The sequence below is a fragment of the Erithacus rubecula genome (genome assembly GCF_903797595.1).
Source record: "Erithacus rubecula genome assembly, chromosome: 29".
Taxonomy (NCBI): domain Eukaryota; kingdom Metazoa; phylum Chordata; class Aves; order Passeriformes; family Muscicapidae; genus Erithacus; species Erithacus rubecula.
The window spans coordinates 2,936,269-2,953,585 of record NC_136681.1 but is presented as its reverse complement, the minus strand read 5'-3'; the positions used below and the strand labels follow the sequence as shown (position 1 = coordinate 2,953,585).

The following is a 17,317-nucleotide window of genomic DNA, read 5'->3' as shown; positions in this document are numbered from 1 at the left end:
GGAGTTTTCTATGGATGAATCTCAGATATTCCCAGGAGTTTTCTATGGATGAATCTCAGAGATTTCCCATTTGAATCTCAAAGATTTCCCAGACTTTCCTCATTGAATCTCAGATATTCCCAGGGATTTTCTATGGATAAATCTCAGATATTCCCAGGAGTTTTCTATGGATGTATCTCAGAGATTTCCCATTTGAATCTCAAAGATTTCCCAGACTTTCCTCATTGAATCTCAGATATTCCCAGGAGTTTTCTATGGATAAATCTCAGATATTCCCAGGGGTTTTCTATGGATAAATCTCAGATATTCCCAGGAGTTTTCTATGGATGTATCTCAGAGATTTCCCATTTGAATCTCAAAGATTTCCCAGACTTTCCTCATTGAATCTCAGATATTCCCAGGGGTTTTCTATGGATAAATCTCAGATATTCCCAGGGGTTTTCTATGGATAAATCTCAGATATTCCCAGGGGTTTTCTATGGATGAATCTCAGATATTCCCAGGGTTTTTCTGGGGGGGCAGCCCCTCCTGGATCCAGAGGGAGGCCGGGCAGTTGCTGTGGATGTGGCGCAGGCGCAGCAGGTACAGCAGGATGGAGAGCAGCACCACCAGGAAACAGGCCAGGAACAGGTAGTGGTTGTACACAAAGGAGAAACTCCTCCAGTGGGAGTGAATCCCACGGAAATTTTCCTGCTGGATGTCCCTGGAAAAGAGCAGAGGGACAAGGGTCACGTCTTAGAGGCAAAATTCTGCTTCCAGCTCGGTGGGAATCAGGCAGGGTGGGAATCAGAGCTCATTTTGGGGAATAAGCTCTAAAAAGCACAATTCAGGCTCTAAAAAACACAAGTTCCCATCTCAAAAATTCCCATCCCAAATGTTTTTCCCAAATTTTTGAGAGGATGTCCCTGGAAAAGAGCAGAGGGACAAGGGTCACGTCTTGGAGGCAAAATTCTGCTTCCAGCTTGGTGGGAATCAGGCAGGGTGGGAATCAGAGCTCATTTTGGGGAATAAGCTTTAAAAAGCACAATTCAGGCTCTAAAAACCACAAGTACCCATCCCCAAAATCCTCTCCCAAATGTTTTTCCCGAATTTTTGACAGGATGTCCCTGGAAAAGAGCAGAAGGACAAGGGTCACGTCTTGGAGGCAAAATTCTGCTTCCAGCTTGGTGGGAATTAGGCAGGGTGGGAATCAGAGCTTATTTGGTGGAATAAGCTCTAAAAAGCACAATTCAGGCTCTAAAAAACACAAGTACACATCCCCAAAATCCTCTCCCAAAGGTTTTTCCCGAATTTTTGAGAGGATGTCCCTGGAAAAGATCAGACAGGTTTTGGAGGCAAAATTCCGCTTCCAATTTGGTTCTGGGCAGGAGTCTGAGCCCATTTGGGGAATAAGCTCCAAAAACCACAATGTGAGGTTCTGAAAACCACAAATTCCTATCCCCAAAATCCTCTCCCAAAGGCTTTTCCCAAATTTTTGAAAGGATGTCCCTGGAAAAGAGCAGAGGGACAAGGGTCACGTCTTAAGAGGCAAAATTCTGCTTCCAGCTCGGTGGGAATCAAAACTCATTTGGTGGAATAATCTCTAAAAAGCACAATTTGAGGTTCTGAAAACCACAAGTTCCCATCCCCAAAGTTCTCTTCCAAAGGTTTTTCCCATATATTTGAGAGCTCTGGAAAAGTTCAGACAAGATTTGGAGGCAAAATTCCACTTCCAGCTTGGCTCAGGGCAGGAATTAGAGCCCGTTATGGGGAATAGGTTCTAAAAATCCTAATCCAAAATCTAGAAAGCATCACCAAAATCATCTCCCAAAAGTTTTTCCCAGATTTTTTAAGAGGATATCCCTGGAAAAGAGCAGAGAGACAACAACCACACTTTGGAGGTAAAATATCATTTCTAACTCAGTGGGAATCAAACAGTGGGAATCCAAACACATTTTGGGGGTATTGTATCTAAAAATCCCAATTTGAGGGATCACCACCTCTTCCCATCCACAAATTTCCCTCCCAAAGGTTTTTCCCATATATTTGAGAGCTCTGGAAAAGTTCAGACAAGATTTGGAGACAAAATTCCACTCCCAGCTTGGCTCAGGGCAGGAATCAGAGCCCGTTATGGGGAATAAGCTCCAAAAATCCCAATTTGAGGGATCACCACCTGTTCTTATCCCCAAAATTCCCCCTGGCCAAGGCTCCTGGCAGGTCCCTGGGGTACCTGAGGGGCAGGAAGCGGGTCCTGTAGAGGATGGCCCCCAGGGTCCACTGCACCTCCTTGTCATAGACCTGCAGGGCTGTCTTCAGGCTGCTGTAGCTCTCAGGGAAGGAAAAGCCCCTGTGGAAAACCTCGAACATCCAGGCAGATTTAAAGCACTGGAACCTGGGAGAACAGGCAGGGAAATGGGGTCAGGCAGGGAAATGGGGTCAGGCAGGGAAATGGGGTCAGGGACAGTGGGGTCAGGCAGGGAAGGAAAAAAACAATGGAGGGCAGTGGAGTCAGGGACAGTGGGATGAGTCAGTGACAATGAGATCAGTCAGGAACAGTGGGATTGATCAGGGACAGTGGGATTGATCAGGGACAGTGGGATTGATCAGGGACAGTGGGATTGATCAGGGACAGTGGGATTGATCAGGGACAGTGGGATTGATCAGGAACAGTGGGATCAGTCAGGAACAGTGGGATCAGTTTAGCACAGTGGGATCAGTTTAGCACAGTGGGATCAGTTTAGGACAGAGGGATCAGTTTAGCAGAGTGGGATCAGTTTAGGATAGAGGGATCAATCAGACACAGTGGGATCAGTTTAGGAGAGAGGGATCAGTTTAGGAGAGAGGGATCAGTAACAGTGGGATCAGTTTAGGACATGGGATCAGTTTAGGACAGAGGGATCAGTTTAGCACAGTGGGATCAGTTTAATACATGGGATCAGCCAGGGAGAAGGGGTTAAGCTCAGCTCAGCATTCCAGCGACCGCAGGATTAAACACTGAATCTCCTCCTTTTTGCATTTTTTTTTCCACAACTCCCAATTTTTTTCCCCCCACTTCCAGCAACCCAACGAAACACACAGACCCTGGCAGCCATGCAGGGGGGATTCTGGCACAAACCCAAAGCCCAAAGCCCCAACCCCTCTCACTTGAGGCGGTGCAGGTCGGCGTGGGGGGCGTAGAGGCCGCGCTCGAAGCGCTCGCGCAGCACCGACCACCTGGTGGCACAGTAATCCTGCAGGGACACAACAGGGCATTCCTGGGGGGACAAAATCCTTGTGCAGATGCTAAATTAGGGATTGATCTCAGTTTTGTCACCTGTGCAGCTTTGGGGAATTGGGATCTCTTAGGGAAATTGGGATCTCTTATGAATTTGGGATCCGTTAACGCAATGTTTTGCTGCAGGACTTTGGGAATAAAATCCTTGTGGAGGTTCTAAATTAAGGATTGATCCCCATTTTTTCACCTGTGCAGGTTTGGGGAATTGGGATCTCTTACTGAATTTGGGATCTCATGGAATTTGGGATCCCTTAAAGAAAAGTTTTGCTGCAGGACTTTGGGAATAAAATCCTTGTGGAGCTGCTAAATCAGGGATTTATCTCAGTTTTGTCACCTGTGCAGCTTTGGGGAATTGGGATCTCTTATGGAATATTTGGGATCCCTGATGAAATTTGGGGTCCCTTAAGGCAACATTTAGCTACAGGACTTTGGAAACACAATCCCTGAGGATAGAATCTGTAGGTGAGTGCTGCCCACTGTCCCACCTTTGGTGAATTTAGGAATCTGGGATCCCTGATGAAATTTGGGATCCCTTAAGGCAACATTTAGCTGCAGGACTTTGGGAACACAATCTTTGGACAGAATCTGTAGGTGAGTGCTGCCCACTGCCCCACCCGAGCAGCTTTGGTGAATTTAGGAATTTGGGATCCCTGATGAAATTTGGGATCCATTAGTGCAACATTTAGCTGCAGGACTTTAGGAACACAATGTTTGGACAGAATCTGTAGGTGAGTGCTGCCCACTGTCCCACCTTTGGTGAATTTAGGAATCTGGGATCCCTGATGAAATTTGGAATCCCTTAGTGCAACATTTAGCTACAGGACTTTGGGAACACAATCCCTGAGGATAGAATCTGTAGGTGAGTGCTGCCCACTGCCCCACCCGAGCAGCTTTGGTGAATTTAGGAATTTGGGATCCCTGATGGAATTTGGAATCCCTTAGTGCAACATTTAGCTGCAGGACTTTGGGAACACAATCCCTGGACAGAATCTGTAGGTGAGTGCTGCCCACTGCCCCACCTTTGGTGAATTTAGGAATCTGGGATCCCTGATGAAATTTGGGATCCCTTAAGGCAACATTTAGCTGCAGGACTTTGGGAACACAATCCCTGAGGATAGAATGTGTAGGTGAGTGCTGCCCACTGCCCCACCTTTGGTGAATTTAGGAATCTGGGATCCCTGATGAAATTTGGGATCCCTTAAGGCAACATTTAGCTGCAGGACTTTGGGAACACAATCCCTGAGGATAGAATGTGTAGGTGAGTGCTGCCCACTGCCCCACCTGAGCAGCTCTGGTGAACCTGGCAGCGCTGTAGTCCCCTCCCATCCTCAGCACATCCTCGGTGCAGTAGTAGAACTCGGAGAAGCCGTAGAACTCGCTGCTCTGGAAGTGCAGGGGGGGCTGGAAGACGCCGTTGAGGGAGCTGAGGCTGTCGTTGGTCCTGTTGAGCAGCGGCTGCAGCAGCTGCCGGCACTGCTGGAAGTGGCCGGTGCCGCGCAGGTGGAGCGTCCGCCCCGCCCGCCGCAGCTGCTGCCGCGCCTCCCGCGGCAGGCACGGGTCTGCCAGCGGGGAGTGCGGGCTGAGCCCGGCCCCGGAGCCCGGCAGCCTGCGGGGACAGCGACAGGGACAGTCAGACAGGGACTGGGGACAGGGACAGAGCTGAGAAAGAGCCCTGCAGCCTGCGGGGACAGCGACAGGGACAGGGACAGTCAGACAGGGACTGGGGACAGGGACAGAGCTGAGAAAGAGCCCTGCAGCCTGCGGGGACAGCGACAGGGACAGGGACAGTCAGACAGGGACTGGGGACAGGGACAGAGCTGAGAAAGAGCCCTGCAGCCTGCGGGGACAGCGACAGGGACAGTCAGACAGGGACTGGGGACAGGGACAGGGACAGTCAGACAGGGACTGGGGACAGGGACAGAGCTGAGAAAGAGCCCTGCAGCCTGCGGGGACAGCGACAGGGACAGTGAGAAAGGGACTGGGGACAGGGAGAGAGAGCTGAGAAAGAGCCCTGCAGCCTGCGGGGACAGCGACAGGGACAGTCAGACAGGGACTGGGGACAGGGACAGAGCTGAGAAAGAGCCCGGCAGCCTGTGGGGACAGGGACAGGGACAGTCAGACAGGGACTGGGGACAGCGACAGGGACAGTCAGACAGGGACTGGGGACAGGGACAGAGCTGAGAAAGAGCCCTGCAGCCTGCGGGGACAGAGACAGGGACAGGGACAGTCAGACAGGGACTGGGGACAGGGACAGAGCTGAGAAAGAGCCCTGCAGCCTGCGGGGACAGAGACAGGGATAGGGACAGTCAGAAAGAGCCCGGCAGCCTGGGGACAGGGACAGTGAGAAAGGGCCTGGGGACAGGGACACAGCTCAGAAAGAGCCTGGGGACAGAGAGAGAGCTCAGGAATGTCCTGGGGAGAGGGACAGGGACAGTTCAGAAATTCCCATCATTCCATGATCATTCCCATCATACCAAAACCATTCCCACCCTTCCATGGTCACTCCCATTTTTCCAGTAACATTCCCATCTTTCCATGACCACTCCCACCCTTCCATGATCATTCCCATTTTCCCAGTAAGATCCCCACCTTTCCATGACCACTCCCAGCTTTCCAACATCATTCCCACCTTTCCAACATCATTCCCACCTTTCCAACATCATTCCCACCTTTCCAACATCATTCCCACCTTTCCATGACCACTCCCACCTTCCCATGACCATCCCCACAATCAATCCCACCTTCCCATGACCATCCTCACCTTTCCAACATCATTTCCACCTTTCCAACATCATTCCCACCTTTCTATGACCATCCCCACCTTCCCATGACCACTCCCACCTTTCCATGACCATCCCCACCTTCCCATGACCACCCCCACCTTTCCAACATCATTCCCACCTTTCCAACATCATTCCCACCTTTCCATGACCACTTCCACCTTTCCAACATCATTCCCACCTTTCCAACATCATTCCCACCTTTCCATGACCACTCCCACCTTCCCATGACCATCCCCACAATCAATCCCACCTTCCCATGACCATCCTCACCTTTCCAACATCATTCCCACCTTTCCAACATCATTCCCACCTTTCCATGACCACTCCCACCTTCCCATGACCATCCCCACAATCAATCCCACCTTCCCATGACCATCCTCACCTTTCCAACATCATTTCCACCTTTCCAACATCATTTCCACCTTTCCAACATCATTTCCACCTTTCCAACATCATTCCCACCTTTCTATGACCATCCCCACCTTCCCACGACCACCCCCGCCTTCCCCCCACCGCAGGCTGCTCCCAGCCCCTCCCCAGCCCCAGCCCATTCCCCAATTCCCCTGGAATTGCCCTGGAATTGCCCCGGAGCTGCACCTGCTGCTGGCCAGGCTCTGCTCGTAGCGGCCGCGCGCGGCGTTGCCGCCGAAGCCCAGGAAGGTGGCCACGTACACGCGGTACACGTGCTCAGCCTGGTGGGTGTCACAGCCCAGGTTGAACTCTGCCAGCAGGTTCTTGGCCACTTCCTCCTGCAGCAACAAAATCAGGAGCCATCAGGGTTGTCCTGGTCCGAAAATGAGTTTTTGGGGATGTTTTGGAGTCCTTTGAATTCACCCCTTGCTCGTCTCTTTAATCGTTTTCCTTTCCTCTTTCCTTTTTCCCCTTTCCTTTCCTTTCCTTTCCTTTCCTTTCCTTTCCTTTCCTTTCCTTTCCTTTCCTTTCCTTCCCTTCCCTTCCCTTCCCTTCCCTTCCCTTCCCTTCCCTTCCCTTCCCTTCCCTTCCCTTCCCTTCCCTTCCCTTCCCTTCCCTTCCCTTCCCTTCCCTTCCCTTCCCTTCCCCAAACACAGGGATTTGATGCTGTTTTTCTTTTAGATAATTCCCAATTAATTTCGTGGGAAGTTAAGCTTGAAAAATTCAGGAATTGCTCCAGAACTCAGTGAAATTGGATTCATTTCTGTTCCATTTGCAACAAAGCAATTTGGTGACATTTGTAACAGTCAATACCATTTCTCCCAAAAATTAAAGCAAAAAGCCATTTTTATGGAAAGGTTTTTTTTTTTATAGGAACCACCAGGAATCTTTTGAATTTGAAACCCCAGGATGGAAACATTGGAATTGAAAAGGATTTAAACTTGTGCACGAAGATGCAAAAATGGAAGATGAATGCAGGGTTTGAGTGATGGGAACGGGATTTTTAGGTGGAATCTTTGTGCTGCTTTTTGGAAATGGGGATGGGATGGAGGATTCCAAGGGATGGAGGATTCCAAGGGATGGGAAAGAGCTGCAATCATGGCAGAGGGAGGAGGGAATTGAGGGATAATGGTGGGGGGAGGCAAGGCTTACAGTCTGGGGCACCTCGTAGGCGATCTGCGTGGAGACCCCGCCCATGTCCAGGATCCCCACGGTGCGCTTGCGGAACAGGGGCTGGTGGGGCTCCTTCCCTGGCACTTCCACCACGGCCTCCTCCTCTGGGAACAGGGAGAATCCATGGGGAAATCAGTGGGAAAACAGGGGAGAGTCCATGGGAGAATCCATGGGATACAGGGAAAAATCCATGGGGAAATCAATGGGGAAATCAATGGGATACACAGAGAAATCCCTGCGCTCCTTCCCTGGCACCTCCACCACGGCCTCCTCCTCTGGGAACAGGGAGAATCCATGGGGAAATCAGTGGGAAAACAGGGGAGAAAACATGGGAGAATCCATGGGATACAGGGAAAAATCCATGGGGAAATCAATGGGGAAATCAATGGGATACACAGAGAAATCCCTGCGCTCCTTCCCTGGCACCTCCAGCACGGCCTCCTCCTCTGGGAACAGGGAGAATCCATGGGGAAATCAGTGGGAGAACAGGGGAGAAAACATGGGAGAATCCATGGGATACAGAGAAAAATCCATGGGGAAATCAGTAGGAAAACATGGGAGAATCCATGGGAGAAAACATGGGATACAGGGAAAAATCCATGGCAAAATCAATGGGGAAATCAATGGGATACACAGAGAAATCCCTGTGCTCCTTCCCTGGCACCTCCACCACGGCCTCCTCCTCTGGGAACAGGGAGAATCCATGGGGAAATCAATGGGAGAACATGGGAGAGTCCATGGGAGAATCCATGGGATACAGGGAAAAATCCATGGGGAAATCAGTAGGAAAACATGGGAGAATCCATGGGAGAAAACATGGGATACAGGGAAAAAATCCATGGGAGAATGCATGGGATACAGAGAAAAAATCAATGGGGGAAACCATGGGATACAGGGAAAAATCCATGGGAGAATCCATGGGATAAAGGGAAAAAATCCATGGGAGAATCCATGGGAAAACATGGGAAAACCTATGGGAAAATCCATGGGAAAACATGGGAAAATCCATGGGAGAATCCATGGGATACAGGGAAAAAAATCCATGGGAAAACATGGGAGAATCCATGGGAAAACCTATGGGAAAATCCATGGGAAAATCAAGAGGAAAATCCATGGGATACAGGGAAAAAAATCCATGGGAAAATCCATGGGAAAATCCATGAAAAAATCAATGAAAAAATCAATGAAAAAAATCAATTAAAAAATCAATGGGAAAATCAATGGGAAACAGGGAAAAATCATTGGGAAAAATCAATGGGAAACGGGGAAAAATCAAGGTAAAAATCAATGTAAAAAATCAATGGAAACATCAGTGGAAAACAGAGGAAAAAAATCAATGGGATATTGGGAAAAATATGGGAAAACTCAATGGGATACAGGAAAAAAAAAAAATCAATGGGAAACTGGGAAAATTCTCTGGGATGGAGCCAGGGAGGGCCCAGAGCTGCTGTTTGTGGCTGGAACATCTGGCTGGAAAATCATCCCAACATCTGGAATTGCATCCCCAACATCTGGCTGGAAAACCAACCCCTGGAGCTCCCAGTTCCCCCCAGTTCCCCCCAGTTCCTCACCATCATCTGTGTGCTCAAATCTTCCAAGGACAAAGTTGATCCCAATCCATGCATAGACTCCTGTAGGTGGGAAATAAAAAAATAAAAATCATCAATTAACTTTTAAAGGAATTTTTAAAAAGCAAATTGAAATATTTAAATTTTTTTTTTCCTATTTATTGCTCGTTTTTTGTTAAAATTGGAGTGAAATATTCCTGAGAATATTTCTCCTTTCCCTAATTAATGCCAGGATAAAATTTTTGATTAAGTGAATTTAAGATGCTCTAAAATTCAGGAGAGAAATGAAGGAAAATAAGTTTTAAAGGGATTTTTTAAAAAATCTCTAAATTAAAATAAACTAAATTATCTCTGCTTTGATTAAATTCCATTAAATTTTCAGAGATAATCAGCAAATATATTTGGACAATCAGGAGTTGAAAAAACAACAGAAATTCTCCAAATCATCCCTTGGAAATCAGATTCAATTCCATTAAAAGAAATCCCAAATATTTTCCAGATTCAATTCCATTAAAGAAATCCCAAATATTTTTTAGGGTCAATTCCATGAAAGGAAATCCCAAATATTTTCCAGATTAAATTTCATTAAAATAAATTCCAAATATCAATTCCATTAAAGAAATCCCAAATATTTTCCTGATTCAATTCAATTAAAGGAAATCCCAAATATTTTTCAGGTTCAATTCCATTAAAGAAAATCCCAAATATTTTCCAGATTAAATTTCATTAAAGGAAATCCCAAATATTTTCCTGATTCAATTCAATTAAAGGAAATCCCAAATATTTTTCAGGTTCAATTCCATTAAAGAAAATCCCAAATATTTTCCAGATTAAATTTCATTAAAGGAAATCCCAAATATTTTCCAGATTAAATTTCATTAAAATAAATTCCAAATAATTTTTATATTCAATTCCATTAAAGAAATCCCAAATATTTTCCAGATTAAATTTCATTAAAGGAAATTCCAAATATTTTCCAGTTTAAATTCCATTAAAATAAATCCTAAACATTTTCCAGATTCAATTCCATTAAAGAAAATCTTAAATATTTTCCAGATTAAATTTCCATTAAATTTTTGAGGAAAATCAACAAATATTTGGCCAATTAGGAGTTCCCATCATCCCCACACCAGAGAAATAAAGGAAAATTCTTCTCCTGAGGAATTAAAGATTCTCAAGCAAAGCAGGATTTGAAAAAAACATTAAAAAAATCCCCAAATTATTTAAGAATTTTGGAATTCCTGAATTTTTTTTCCCCCAATTTACCTTCCTGTTTCCCAGAAATCACCTCAGCATGGGAGTCAGAGAAGAGAAAATCAAAGTGCACAGGGATGTCTGTCAGTAAATCCTCCAGGATGGCTTTTTGCTGGCTGCAAAAATTCCATGGAAAAGTCAAAAAAAAAAAAAAATTTAAAAAATTAAAAATTCAGGATTGCTGCTGGAATTCCCCCCAAAAAAACTCCACCAAAAAATAAACAAAAAAACCCAAAAAACCAAAAACAAACCAAAACAACAACAACAAAAAAACCCCCCACACACAAAAAACAAACAAACAAAATAAAAAACAAAACAAAAAAACAACAAAAAAAAAACAACCACAAAAAAAAAAAAAACAAAAAAACCCAAAAAACCCCCAAAAATCCCAGGGAATTGTTAGAAACTTGGAAATTTAGGATTTTAGACTTTCTGTGCTGACAGGCACTGACACCCCCCAAAAAAGAAAAATCTGATTTTTATCACAGAATGTGGAGAAAAAAGTTGAAAAATTCCAAATGGGGAAAATTGAAAATTTAGAATTTAATCAGAATATAATAATGGAGGTTTTATTTTTCTTTTTCATCCCTTTCTGGGTGATTTTGTTTAATTGGAGAGAAAATTCTGCATTGTGGGTCAATGATTGATTATTGGGTTCAATAAAATAATTAAGGTGTCATTTCTTAATTGCAGAATTTAAAAAGATTTATAAAGAGACAAAAGTCCATTTTTAGTTTTTTAGCTGGAAGTGCTGGAGGAATCACTGTAATACAGATAAAAATTAATAAATATCTGAATAAAAAATATTGTTTGGAGTTTTTGAATCTTGATTGTGGGGAAGGGAAGAGAAGAAAAGAAAAGGAAAAAGGGGGAAAAGGAAAAAAGGGGGAAAAGGAAAAAAGGGGGAAAAGGAAAAAAGGGAAAAAAGGAAAAAGGGAAAAAAGAAAAAAAAGGAAAAAAGGGAAAAAAGGAAAGAAGGAGGAAAAGGAAAAAACAAAGAGGGAAAAGGAAAAAAAAAGGGGGAAAAGGAAAAAAGGGGGAAAAGGAAAAAAGGGGGAAAAGGAAAAAAGGGGGAAAAAGGAAAAAACAAAGGGGGAAAAGGAAAAAAGGGGGAAAAGAAGAAAGGAAAGGAAAGGAAGGAAAGGAAAGGAAAGGAAAGGAAAGGAAAGGAAAGGAAAGAAAGGAAAGGAAGGAAAGGAAAGGAAAGGAAAGGAAAGGGAAAGGAAGGAAAGGAAAGGAAAGGAAAGGAAAGGAAAGGAAAGGAAAGGAAAGGAAAGGAAGAAGGAAAGGAAAGGAAAGGAAAAGGAAAGGAAAGGAAAGGAAAGGAAAGGGAAGGGAAGGGAAAGGAAAGGAAAGGGAAAGGGAAAGGGAAAGGAAAGGAGGATAGAAGGTTCTGACCTCTCAGGCAGGATCCTCATCCCTGCTGTGCACAGGATGTACAGAGGGGTCTCCTTGTGCTTGGAACGTGGCACGTGCTCGGCAGCGAAGCTCAGCAGGGGGGAGATGTAATCACTGACCTTGTCAGGAGAGCTGGCAAACTCTGAAATCCCTGGCAAACACAAAGGGCAGGGCAGCAGCTCCAGCATTCTCTTTGCATTTTCCTGTTGATTTTCCTGCTGCTGTCACTCCCCTGTTTCCTACCCCATTTCAAATTTTAACCTCCACAAACCTCCTGCAAACCAACCCCAAAAATCCCTGCAGCTGTTCCATACTGGAAATTTCCTTTGGACCACAGGAGGCAAAGCTAGGACAGGAAATCCTGCAGAAATTCCATGTTTTTCCCAGTACCTGTTTGGATTTTCCTGTTGATTTTCTGTTGCTGTCACTCCCCTGTTTCCCTCCTGCCCTATTTCAAAATAGGGTACAAACCTCCTGCAAACCAACCCCAAAAATCCCTGCAGCTGTTCCATACTGGAAATTTCCTTTGGAGCACAGGAGGCAAAGCTAGGTCAGGAAATCCTGCAGAAATTCCATGTTTTTCCCAGTACCTGGTTTGATTTTCCTGCTGCTGTCACTCACCTGTTTCCTACCCCATTTCAAATTTTAACCTCCACAAACCTCCTGCAAACCAACCCCAAAAATCCCTGCAGCTGTTCCATGCTGGAAATTTCCTTTGGAGCGCAGAATGCACAGTTAGGACAGGAAATAATGAAAAAAATTCCATGTTTTCTCCCAGTACCTGGCTTGATTTTCATCACCACAGGTTTCCTGTTGCTGTCCCTCATCTGCTGGATGTCCAGCAGGTCCTTGGGGTTCCCATTGTGCCGGGGCCAGCAGTACACAAACACCCTGGAGCCGCTGCTGCCACAATCCACCACGATCCCATAGTTCAGGTTTGGGTTCCTGGTGTCTGTGGCTTCTGTGTCTGTCACCCTGGCCAGGTATCTGGGGGAAAAAAATGGGAATTGCTGCGTGGAATTTGGGTGAAAATTTGGGGTGTTTGGAGTAGAATTTTTAAGGAGTTTTGGTGGGATTTTAAATTTTATCCAGTGATACCCCAAGGGAAAATTTGCATTGTCCCAGGTGCTCCAAGCTGGCCTTGGGAACTTCCAGGGATCCCCAGCTCCTCTGGGAATTCCAGCCCATCCCCTCCACACCCTCCCAGACTGGAATTCCATTTCACTCTTTTCCATGGAATTCTCTCCCTGTTTCCCACAGAATTCTGTGCCCCCTCACCTGTGGAATTTCCCATACTGAGCTCAGCTGGAATCCCCCAGAGCAGGAGCAAAGCAGCATCTCCCCCTTCCCCTGGGATCTATTCCCTGTTTTTTCCAGGATCCATTCCCTGTTTCCCATTCAATTCCCTTCCTGTTTCCCATTCAATTCTTTCCCTGTTTCCCATGGATTTTTTTTCCCTGTCTCCCATGGAATTCCCTCCCTGTTTCCCATGGAAATTTTTCCCTGTTTCCCATGGAATTTTTTCCCTATTTCCCACAGAATTTTTCCCTGTTCCCCCTAGAATTCCCTCCCTGTTTCCCATGGAAATTTTTCCCTGTTTCCCATGGAATTCCCTCCCTGTTTCCCATGGAAATTTTTCCCTGTTTCCCATGGATTTTTTTTCCCTATTTCCCATGGAAATTTTTCCATTTCCCATGGATTTTTTTCCCTATTTCCCATGGAATTCCTTCCCTGTTTCCCATGGAAATTTTTCCCTGTTTCCCATAGAATTCCCTCCCACTTTCCCCAGGAATTCCCTCCCACTTTCCCCAGGAATTCCCTCCCACTTTCCCCAGGAATTCCCTGCCCTCACCTGTGCAATCTCCCCTCCCCACCCCACCTGTCCTTACCCCACAGCAGCAGCAGCAGCAGCAGGGAGCAGAGCATCACTCCCCCTTTCCCTTGAGCTCCATTCCCTATTTCCCATGGAATTTTTTCCCCACTTTCCCCTGGAATTCCCTCCTCCTCACCTGTGCAGTCTCCTGTCCCCAGCCCAGCTGTGGCTGCCCTGCAGCAGCAGCAGGGAGCAGAGCAGCAGAGCCCCAGCAGCAGCTGCAGCCCCCAGCAGCAGCAGCAGCTGCCTCAGGGAGGTGTTGGGGACACGGGGACACCCCACAGGGGACAGGCTGAAGTGCCACCAGGCTGGCAGCAGGCAGGAGAGGCTGATCCTGGAATGGAATGGTGAGTTTGGGGGGGGGTCAGATCTTCATAGGGAAAATCAGGATCCATGTGGGAATCCCACAGGACATGGATCAGCCCCAGCCTTCCTTAGAAACACACAAAATTACAAATTTAACTCTGAGCCTGGACCTCATTCCAGCCCCATCCTGAGATCCAAAAGGAGAAAGGAGTGGATTGAGTGATGGGTTTGGAAATAAACACAGAAAAAATTCCTCCCTGGAGGGTGGGAGGGGCTGGGATGGAATTCCCACTCCTGCCCCATCCCTGGGCTCAGGAGGATCCCACAGGATTTGCTGACTTGGGGCTGGAGCTCCTTGGGATCTCCTGGATTGCTTTCAAAGTCTCAGAAATGAGAGCCAGGAAGGAGGGAAAAGGCTGGTTTGGGATTCAGGGAATGGAAATGTGGGGACAAGAGAATGTCAGGGGACACCTCAGGGCCTGAAGGGGCTCCAGGAGAGCTGGAGAGGGACTGGGGACAAGGATGGAGGGACAGGACACAGGGAATGGTCCCAGTGCCAGAGGGCAGGGATGGCTATTGGGATTTTGGGATGGGATTCCCAGAGGGGCTGTGGCTGCCCTGGAGCCCTGGCAGTGCCCAAGCCAGGCTGGGATAATCTGGGACAGTGGGATGTGTCCCCATGGCAGGGGTGGGATGATCCTTGAGGCTCCTTCCAACCCCACCCCATCCCAGGATTCTTGAGCAGACCCAGGACACCCTTCCCACGCTTAATTCACGATTAAATTCCCAAAATCACCCAACAGCTCCTGTGTGGGATCCTTACCTGCCCATTTTGGGATGGGGGAGCTGCTGCAGCCTCAGCTGGTGCCCTGGGAGGGGCCGGGAATGTCAGAGCTTCCTGCAGCCATCCCAGCTCTGCTCCTGAGGAAAACAGAAGGGATGCAGGAAAATGGGGATAGAGAGGGTGAATAAAACAGGGGGAAACAGGAATGGAAAGGGAACAGGAATAAAAAGGAAAACAGGAATACAAAGGGAAACAGGAATGCAGAGGTGATGGAAGCACTGAATCCCTCGTGAGTGGTGAGGAGGGGCTGGGATGGAATTCCCAGAGGAGCTGGGGATGCCCCTGGATCCCTGGGAGTGTCCCAGGCCAGGCTGGAGCAGCCTGGGATAGTGGGAGGTTTTGGGATAAAGGGACTGGGATAAAGGGAATGGGATGGAGACAAGGGCAGGGAAGGGACGAGGAGTGGAACGAGCTGCCCCAGCCCGGCTCTCCCAGACCCTGAGCCCCGGCCACCTGATCCCGATCCCATCCCCATTATTCCCATCCCATCCCCATCCCCATTCCCATTCCCATTATCCCCATCCCCATCCCCATCCCCATTCCCATCCCATCCCCATTATTCCCATCCCATCCCCATTCCCATCCCATCCCCATTCCCATTATTCCCATCCCATCCCCATTATTCCCATCCCCATTCCCATCCCATCCCCATCCCCATTATTCCCATCCCCATCCCATCCCATCCCATCCCATCCCATCCCATCCCATCCCATCCCATCCCATCCCCATTATCCCATCCCCATTCCCATTATTCCCATCCCCATTCCCATCCCATCCCCATTCCCATTATTCCCATCCCCATTCCCATTATTCCCATGCCCATTCCCATTATCCCCATCCCCATTCCCATTATTCCCATCCCCATTCCCATTATTCCCATTATTCCCATTATTCCCATCCCCATCCCCATCCCCATCCCCATTCCCATTATTCCCATTATTCCCATCCCCATTCCCATTATTCCCATTCCCATTATTCCCATCCCCATTCCCATTATTCCCATTCCCATTATTCCCATTATTCCCATTATTCCCATTTCCATTCCCATTATTCCCATTATTCCCATTCCCGTTGTTTCCCCCTCTCTCTCTCCCCCGTTTCACCTCCCGGGCCGCCCCATGGCAACCGGCCCCACGCCACTTCCGGGTGCGCCGCCGGATGTGACGCAGGCGTCGTGACGTCACGGCGGTGCCGGGAAGGGATTCCCCGGGGGCGTGGCCATGGCGGGTGGGCGTGGCCAGATCATCTACCGGTAAAAACGGCCTAAAATCGTTACAAAACCAGCGTTTAACGGCAGAAATAGGAATTTATGGCTATAAATATGCCAAAATCGAGAAATAGATAAAATTGTAGCTACAACTATGTCAATACTTTGATGTGTAGAAAACTTATAAATGTGTTAAATCTTAAAATATATATAAAATTTATAGTGGTAAATACGTCAATATTTAGAAATGTATTAAGGTTATAGCTCTAAAATGTCAATATTTTGAAATATATTCCACTTATAGCTATAAAGGTGTCAATATTTTGGAATATATTCAATTTATATTTCTGAAAATGTCAATATTTTGGAATAAATGTATACCTATAAATGCGTCAATATTTTGGAATAAATTCAATTTATAGCTAGCACTGTGCCCATCTTTTAAATAATATTATTATAAATATCCACCTGTAACAAATATTTATGATATAATAAATTTATTTGTTTTTTTTAAAAGAAGGAAAGGGTGGAAATTCCATGGGGAAAATGGGAATTCTCCTGTGTTTTGCCACTGAGGGGCAGCACTGCCTGTGCTCGCTCCAGGATTCCCCTGTGGAATTAAAAGTTTTTTTCCTGGGATAAGGTGGAAATAATGGGAATAAAATCAGGGATTTGCAGGGAAAACAGAGCGGGAGAGGAGGGGATTTGGGATGGGAAATTATCAACAGGGGGAGAAAAAAAGGAATAAGGAAAGGGGAAGGAAAAAGGAACAGAAGAAGAAAAGGGGAGAGGAATAAAAAAGGAAAAAAGGAAAAGGGAAAGGAATTAAAAAGGAAAAAGGGAAAGGGAAGGAAAGGAAAGGAAAGGAAAGGAAAGGAAAGGAAAGGAAAGGAAAGGAAGGAAAGGAAAAGGAAAGGAAAGGAAAGGAAAGGAAAGGAAAGGAAAGGAAAGGAAAGGAAAGGAAAGGAAAGGAAAGGAAAGGAAAGGAAAGGAAAGGAAAGGAAAGGAAAGGGAAAAGGAAAGGGAAAAGGAAAAGGAAAAGGAAAGGAAAAGAATAAAGAAAGAGGAAAGGATTAAGGCTCTAATTTCTCCGTCTGCTGGAAAACAAAACCAGGCTCTGCCCAGTGCCACCAGTCCCTCCCATTGTTCCCCCAGGGCTGCAAACCAGAAAAGCGAGTTGGAGAAAAAACAAAACAAAACAAAACAAAACAACAACTTCAGTGCAGGAAATAATCCCCAAAGCAGCT

The 17,317-nt window shown here is 46.6% G+C and overlaps 1 protein-coding gene across 1 annotated transcript; it reads right to left on the bottom strand.

Moving 5' to 3' along the window:
• Positions 1-489: 489 nt before the first annotated feature.
• Positions 490-16,050, bottom strand: ENTPD4 (ectonucleoside triphosphate diphosphohydrolase 4; the record flags this gene model as incomplete). The annotated part of the gene is made up of 13 exons (XM_079328950.1): positions 15,967-16,050; positions 14,843-14,940; positions 13,850-14,047; positions 12,622-12,827; positions 11,841-11,991; positions 10,455-10,558; positions 9,192-9,251; positions 7,600-7,724; positions 6,634-6,785; positions 4,535-4,859; positions 3,124-3,209; positions 2,210-2,371; positions 490-703 (listed from the first exon to the last, which is right to left on the bottom strand). Exons 2-13 carry the CDS (start codon positions 14,848-14,850, stop codon positions 490-492), a joined length of 1,791 nt encoding a protein of 596 aa, XP_079185076.1. The 5' UTR covers positions 14,851-14,940; positions 15,967-16,050.
• Between the last annotated feature and the right edge of the window lie 1,267 nt (positions 16,051-17,317).